Raw genomic sequence first — 8,553 nt, forward strand, 5'->3', positions numbered from 1 at the left:
AAAAAAAAAAAGAAAGAAAGAAAGAAAGAAAAAGAAAAAAAAAAATGCATGACCACAATGGCATCAGAAAAATTAGCTTTCACAAGGAAGACTTTTATATTCAGTTCTTCATGTAGAAACCCAACTTCCATATAAAATTTTAAAAACTGTCATTAAGCACTTAAAAACATTGCAGCTCATAAAATAAATAATGTGGTCGGGCTCAATGGCTCACGCCTATGTGTTACTATATGTTAAACATATGCCTGTAATCCCAGCACTCTGGGAGGCTGAGGGAGTGCGAATCACAAGGTCAGGAGTTCAAGACCAGCCTGACCAATATGGTGAAACCCCATCTCTACTAAAAATACAAAAATCAGCCGGGTGTGGTGGCATGTGCCTGTAGTCCCAGCTACTTGGGAGGCTGAGGCAAGAGAATCACTTGAACCGGGGAAGCAGAGGTGACAGTGAGCTGTGTCACTGCACTCCAGCCTGGGTGACAGAGCCAGACTCTGTCTTAAAATAAAATAAGTAAGTAATGCAAGGACTGAATTAAACAATAAAATTAGAAACAAAGAGCATCCGACAACTAAACACAGAAGATTTTTAGAAGTTGTGATTTTATGATTCTATTCTGATATCTGTATTATATACAGCACCTCAGTCACCCTTTGAAAAATGCTAGGAGATATATTTTAAATAAGATAAAGTTCAATTCTGTAGATTTCCCCTAATTTATTATTTATTAAAAGCACATTTATTATGATAATTTTGCTCAATTAAAATAGTTGTTCATGTAAGGTGTTGAATTAACAGTGTCTTCTATTGTTCTTTACAATTTTGTTTTTAAGCCTCATACAGTGTTGGTGGGAATATAAAGTAGTACAACCATTATGGGGAACAGTGTAGAGGTTCCTCAGAAAACTAAAAATAGAGCTGCCATATGATCCAGCAATCTTACTGTTGGGCATATACCCAAAAGAAAGGAAAACAGCACATCAAAGAGGTATCTGTACTCCCATGTCTGATGCAACACTATTCACAACTGCTAACACTTGGAAGCAACCCGAGTGTCCATCAACAGATGAATGCATAAAGAAAACAATAAAGATTTCTTAAGGTCAATAGCACAGTTTTGAAAGATTCCTGTAAATCGCCATGTCTGAATACTTACACACAGGGGTATAAGCTGAAGAGAGGAGTAGCCTGAATGATGGAATATGGACATGGATAGAACCAGCCCAGCCCATACCCAGAGTGGATAAGCCATCAGGAAGGTAAACTATCTTTAGACATTAGCAGATGCGCTTGACCAGACAGACCCAAGTAGGCAGGGGCAGTACTCACATGCGCACCATTTTCCAGTAAGGCTTTGGCACAAGCCACATGACCTCCAAGGCATGCCTCGTGGAGAGAAGACACCCGGTTAATTGTCACCAGGTTCACATTGACACCCTATAATTTAGAGAGAAGCAAGTTTATTTATTTTTTAGAGACTGAGGTCACACTATGTTGCTCAGGCTGGTCTCAAACTCCTGGCCTCAAGTGATCTTTCTGCCTCAGCCTCCTGAGTAGCTGGGATTTCAAGTGCAAGCCACCAAGCCCAGCAGAAGAGAGTGAAATGCTGCATTTGTGATAGCAATGAAAGCAATGCTGTTGGCTGGGCACAGTGGTTCATACCTGTAATCCCAGCACTTTGGGAGGCCATGGCAGGTGGATCACAAGGTCAAGAGATTGAGACCATCCTGGCCAACATGGTGAAACCCCGTCTCTACTAAATATACAAAAATTAGCTGGGCATGGTGGTGTGCACCTGTAGTCCTAACTACTCGGGAGGCTGAGGCAGGAGAATCGCTTGAACCCAGGAGGCAGAGGTTGTAGGGAGCCAAGAGCCCCCCACTGCCACCCAGCCAGGGCAAAAGGGTGATGAGACTACATTTCGAGAAAAAAAAAAAAAAGGCAATGTTGTTTCACATGTTTCTGACATTTTCACAGTCTGTGGGTATAATATTAGCACCATAGAGAGAGAAGTAGAAGTTATGATCAGGGGAGTCTAAACAACACAGCATGTGAGAATCTCACATTCATTTACCCAAAAAATGTTAATTCTGTATTCTGGAGCAGGTAATGTACTAGGAGCTGGGTCTTCAAAACTTACGATATGGGTCTCTCTTCTCCCAGAGTCTACTGGGAAGGCAGAAAACGAAAGACAAAAGAGCAAGAATATTGCTATACTGGAAGTATGTCCAAAATTCATTTGGGAGCATAGGATATCCTTGAATCTGGCTTCGGGAGTAAGAAAAACATTGCAAATGGGGTAGTATTTACCTAAAACTTGAAGCATAAAATGCTTCAAGCTGGGAAGACCAAGAAAGAGTATGCCATTAGGAGAGAATAGAAACTGCAAATTCAGGAAGCAACAGGAAGTTATTTCCTGTTGCTTCCTGTTGCTTCCTGTGGCAAGGCCACAGTTGGATTTCTGGAACAGGAAGAACCCACAGAAAGAAGAAACAGGAGATGGGAGGAGATGAAGGAGGATAGTAAGCTGGAGCTAGGTCATGAAAGGCCTTGATTTCCAAACAGGGAGTACATGTCTTAGAGGAAATGGAGCACCTATGAAGTCTGCTAGGCTGCAGAGGGTCTGGAGCTAATAGATTAGCCTTTTAAGAAGCCTACTGGTAGCAGCATGGAAGGTTGATTGCAGGAGTATGGATGTAAGACCAAAGTAAGGAGAGCCACGGAGATGTCACTATGAGTCTAGGAACAGGCTGGCATGGGCCTGCTGTGGGTGTGAATAGCAGTAGGTATGAGGTACAGATGCTGGAGTGCAGACAAGTTCAGGAGGTCAGATTTTATCTGGAACAAAACAATAACTCCCAGGCTTAAGATTAAGTAGACTGTGCTCCTGGGATTCATATGCTGTGTAGTAGCAGCACTGCTTCGGCCATGACTTCACTATGTGCAGAGGTCTCTGAAGTCCTAGAGTCTGGGGCTAGGGGGCTTCTCCTAATCTTCATTTCCTCACCCAGATATTAGTGTCTCCACCCCATCCTAACACATTCTCCCTCTCCATACTACCATGCATCGCCTTCCTTGTCCTGGAGTCCATGTGACAGATGACAAGGTCAGCCTAGCTGCTGGACAACTCTGACTTCATAACCTGATTTTAACAACATGGCTCTTATCATTTCCTTCCCTCTGATGATCACATTCTATCTGCAAAAGTGTTTGACAAAAAGAGTCAAACTCTGTAAAATATTTGAAGAGATTTATTCTGAGCCAAATATAAGTGACCAATGGCCCGTGACAAGCTCTCAGGAGATCTGGAGAACATGTGCCAAGGTTGTCAGGCACAGCCTAGTTTTATACATTTTAGGGAGACATGAGACATCAATCAAATACTTGTAAGACGTACATTTCTTTGGCCTGGGAAGGTTGGTCAACTCAAAGTGGGAACCTGGGGCTCCAGATTGTAGATTCACAGATTTTCTGATTGGCAATTGATTGAAAGAGTTATTATCAATAGTAATGGATATCTGAGTTATGATAAGGGGTTGTGGAGACCAAAGTTTTATCATGTAGATGAAGCCTCCAGGTAGCAGGCTTCAGAGAGAATAGATTGTAAATGTTTCTTATCAGAATTAAGGCCTGTGTTGATGTTAAATTCTGGTCATCTTTTCCTGAATTTCAAAAGGGAGGAGTGCATAATAAGGCATGTTCAACCCTCCTTTCCTGTCATGGCCTGAACCAATTTTTCAGGTTAACTTTAGAATGCCCTGGCTGAGAGGAGGGGTACATTCAGATGATTGGGAGGTCTTCGAATTTTATTTTTCATTTATAAAAGGAATTAGGTCCCTGGCCTGTCCTTCCCAGCTGAGTCCTGCTTTTGATCCTCTGCCTTGTAACTGACCCACTGAAAGCTTCCAAAATTCAGTGCCATGACCCTGAACCCCAAACTCCAACTTATGTGCCCACCATCTTCTGTCAGATCTCTGGCTGTGTCATTGCTGTGGTCAGCAGCTGTGATTTCTCATAATTGTCTGTTCCTTCATCATAAGGCCTCTTTTTGACTCCTGAATTCTGTCTATTTTCATGTCCTGAATATGATACCATTACTCTAGGTCTGTGCTACCTATTTCAAACTGGGCATCTAATAAGAGTTAGAAAAAGTCTTTTCCTTTTGAGAAAATAAGAAAAACAGGTTGGTCCACAAGGTGGCAGAAGTGTGCTAGAAAAAAACTGTTATGGTGTAAAACTTCAGAATCCCTGAAATTGTAGAAATGTAATACTGGACAGACCCGAAAGATCACCTAGAGTAGATCACTCAATTGTACATGAGAAAATGGAGGAGTAGAATGTTCAAATACTTTTTAAGACTGGATGTCAGTGATAGCCAGCATTGTAACCAAGAGCTCCTGAACCTTGGGTTAATATTTTACTCACATTTACTCACATTGGCTTAATGTTTTACTCACATTAACCACACTATCTAAATGCAAAACCAAGTTTATAAAAGTAGACAAATACATTTTGTACTAGTGTGTAAGGGTAAAGAAGTAGGGGTATACAAGAAAAAGTTGAACTTTTCCATAAAGAATGCCCCTTACACATTTAATGACATTATTGAAGCTAACATGCTTATTAAGTATAGTCAGTGCAATGTGGGATCCTGGAACAGAAATAGGAAAACAAAAGAGGAAAAACTGGTGAAATCTCAATAGCATGCAGTTTAGTCAGTGGTATTGTATCAATATTAACTTATTTTTGACTAATGTACCACAGCTATGTAAGATGTCAACATTAAAGGAAGTTTGGTAAAGGTATAGTGTATGTGGAAACTATCTATCCTTTTCAACTTTTCTTTAAAATTATCCAAAAATTAAAAGTCTATTAAAAATATGCCAATAAAAATATTGAGGTGGGAAACTGAGAGACAAGAGGTGAATGCAAGACTTTTCACTGTGCACCGTTTTATTTATATTTATTTATTTATTTATTTGAGATGGAGTTTCACTTTTTCACCCAGGCTGGAGTGCAGTGGTGTGATATGGGCTCACTGCAACCTCTACACCCTGGATTCAAGCTGTTCTCTTGCCTCAGCCTTCCAAGTAGCTGGGATTATAGGCACTCGCCACCACACCTGGCTAATTTTTGTATTTTTACTAGAGACAGGGTTTCACTATGTTGGCCAGGCTTGTATTGAACTCCTGATCTCAGGTGATCCACCCACCTCGGCCTCCCAAAGTACTGGGATTAAAGCTGTGAGCCACCGCACTCGGCCAGTCCACCTTTTTAGATAATTTTTATTTTTGAACTATGTGAATATATTATATATTTAAAATAATAAATCACATCAAATTTAAAGTACTTAAAAATAAATAAGCAAGTGATAAAATCAGGTACAAAGTTCATTTGATCATTGCTGGCAATGCTGATTTCCTTTTGCCTCTCCTTTTAAAGAAGTAACACAACTCATAAAGGAGAAATCAAAAAATGCATAAGTGAAAAACACAGAGAGAGAGAAAAAAAGAAAGAGAGAGAAAGACAGAAGGAAGGAAGAAAAGAAGGAAGGGAGTGAGGGAGGGAGGGACAGTATACCCAGCTGTTTAAATTCAAAATGGCATGAAAGCCAGATGATTGCCAAGTTGTGGAAGAAAGATATAATGGCTCACCTCCTCTGTATACATGTAGACTCTAAAACATACAAAGTAAATGGAGCCTGCACACTTTCATTCATCATTTCACAAATATTTACTAGGCCCCTACTCATTGTTCAAGGTGCTGGGGATGTAGTCATAAATATAAATAAAGTAGCCTTCATAACTAAGACTTCAATAAATATTCCTACGGAGTCAGATTTACCCATTGTCAACCTACTTTAATGCTTGATCTTGAAATAGTGTATCATTGGGATATGCAGCCTCTAAGATAGCACCCAGTAATCCCAGAAACCAGGCATTGGCTCCCTTGTGTAATTCCTTCCCCTTGAGTGTGGGCTGGACTTATTGACTCAGACCTAATGAGTAGAATATGGCAGAAGTGACAGAATGTCACTGCGGAGATGAGGTTATAAAACAACTTTGACTTCCTTCTTAGGTACCTCTTGTGCTCTCTCTGGGGGAAGCCAGCTGCCATCTCATGACATAGCCCTGTGGAGAGGCTCATGTGGCAAGGAACTGAGATTTCTCAACAACCATGTGAGTGAGTTTGAAAGCAGATCCTGCCCTACTTGAGCCAGGAGATGACTGCAGCCCTGGCTGACATGTGGCAGCCTGTGAGAGATCCAGAGCCAGAATCACCTAGCTAATCACCTTCTGCTCCCTGGCCCACAGAAACCATAAAAATCCAAGTATATGTTGTTTTCTGCCATTATGTTTTCAGGTCATTTGTTAGGCAGCAATAGCTGAGTAATTTAACTTCAGGACTGTTGGTGCTAATGGATGCTGGAAGAGCATTAGGTAAGTTAATGCAACACTCATTTGAGAGCACTCTCTATCATCCCTCATAGGAAAATTTCCTATGAGGTAAAGGAAGGCCCAGAGGAAAAGGAGGGAACTGGGCAGAAAATGAAGGAGCTCTCCAGGAAAGGGGAGGCAGGAAGAATAGATGGTGATGCATGAGAGGGCATACATGCCTAGAATGGCAATGGTGGGACCTGGATAGGGTGAGCCAGACTTCTGCTACAGCCAAAGCTAATAAAGAATGATGCATAATTATAGCATAAGCATGAAGGATCAAGTCTTCGGTTCACTTACTTGTGCAATTAAAGTTTTAAGGGCCAGTAAGCGCCCCTGAGCCGCAGCTTCATGAAGTGGGGATCGATCCGCCCAGCAATCTGAAACACAAATCAAATTCAAAATCAAGACTAGAGACTTCTTCCTGCAACTTGTCCACGTTGCCTACCCACTGTGAGAGGAGGTTTGGGGGAAGAGGAGGGAAGAGGAGGGAAGCAGGTATCATGTATCAGGCTCTCTTGTCAGCCACTTTCAGGGAGACAAGCTACTGAATGTAAAGTCCTTTACGGTTTGGTGGTGTGTGCCAAGAGAAGAACAGTCAATCTCTCTGGCTTTTGGGGGGCAATTTTAATAAGCAATAGATTTAGTTCACAAATATAGTGTCCAGTGCTTGAATCTGATAATTCCCAATAAGGCAAAATGAAGGGCAAAGAAGGTCAATGAGCTTCCACACTTTTATCCTTCCCCTGCCTTTCACCCTCACCCACACCCTAAAGACTCAACAGCCTATGCATTATGAAGGAGACTCTAAGGCAGGGGTATCCAATGTTTTGGTTTCCCTGGGCCACATGTAAAATATACTAACACTAATGATATCTGATGAGCCAAAAAAAAAAATCACACAAAAAAACTCATAATCTTTTATGAAAATTTACGAATTTGTGTTGGGCCACATTCACAGCTGTCCTAGACCATGAGTTGGACAAGCTTGATCTAAGGGATCAGGGAAAATTTTTTTTCCCCAAAATTCCCTAGGTAATTTTAACTGCTTCATTTGACAATGAAGACATACCTATTATAATGCAGAATGTCATTTTTTCAGACGATTTAATCTTCCAAAATTTTTCCCTAAAAGCTTTGTTGTAGGCAGCTTAGTGTGATGACTGAGCATGGGCCAGTGGAGCCAGGCTGCTAGGATTCAAGTCCTACCTTGATCACTTTCTCTGCCCAATTCAGCAAATTGCCAAAATTATTTGAACCCCAGTTTCCTTACTGGTAAAATGGAAATATAGTAATCTGGTATTTGTCAAGTGCCTTGCTCTCTAAGTAGGCCAATCAAATACAACCACGATGTTAGGTGCTCCAGACATTTTATGATTAATATAAGTAAGCACAATAGAGTAGTGTCCTAAGGAACAGTCTTAGAGCTGCCTTCCAGACATATTTTAACTATAATTGCCTGTCTGCAAACAAGACTAACTAGTTTAAATGAGCACTTGAGAAGTAACACCCCCCACCCACCATTAAACCTGCCAAAGGGTAATCAATTATTTTGGAAGAAAATCTACTCCAATTTGCAAAATTTGGGAGTTTTTCACATTATATTTGTGCTTTTCATGCACTGAATAGAATGTAATATAATTTGGATTTAACACAAAGTCTCCTTTTAACATCTTGTAGGTGATCCTAATGGTGTTAAGAACTCAGGTTTCCATACCTATATTGGTGAAACAAAAATTCCAGCAAAAATGGAATTGTGTGAATTTGAAATAACTGAAGGCCTTAAGGAAAGAAAAAATTTTTCCAGTGGATGAGAATCAGGGTTAGAAACATTTCAATAAGCCCTCTTCCTACATTGAAACTCAATGTATGAACTTCTCTAACCCTTTGGGTTCTGAAAATGGGGAAAACTTGAATGTACTTTACAGGGTTGGATTGATATTGGAGCAACTGGTATGAAAATGTGATTTTCAATATATCCAGATATAAAAGTAAATTTAAATGTAAAACATAGATGTGTGTATATACATTTTTGTTTAGCATTGTGCACTGAGAAAACCTGAATGAGAGCTCCTTAGAGAAATGTTGATCCCAAGTCTGGGCCAGGAAAAATATAAGA

The 8,553-nt window shown here is 40.5% G+C and overlaps 1 protein-coding gene across 1 annotated transcript in view; it reads right to left on the reverse strand.

Annotated features, from left to right (window-relative positions):
* The window catches only part of ASB11 (ankyrin repeat and SOCS box containing 11), a 32,175-nt gene that overhangs the window by 12,243 nt on the left and 11,379 nt on the right, over window positions 1-8,553 (reverse strand). The window contains exons 2-3 of the mRNA XM_017512351.2: window positions 6,735-6,814; window positions 1,327-1,434 (exon numbers count right to left, since the gene is read on the reverse strand). Coding sequence (XP_017367840.1) covers window positions 1,327-1,434; window positions 6,735-6,814 — 188 coding nt within the window. The remainder of the gene's footprint in view (window positions 1-1,326; window positions 1,435-6,734; window positions 6,815-8,553) is intronic.

The sequence above is a fragment of the Cebus imitator genome, unplaced genomic scaffold (assembly GCF_001604975.1).
Source record: "Cebus imitator isolate Cc_AM_T3 unplaced genomic scaffold, Cebus_imitator-1.0 Scaffold471, whole genome shotgun sequence".
Lineage (NCBI taxonomy): Eukaryota > Metazoa > Chordata > Mammalia > Primates > Cebidae > Cebus > Cebus imitator.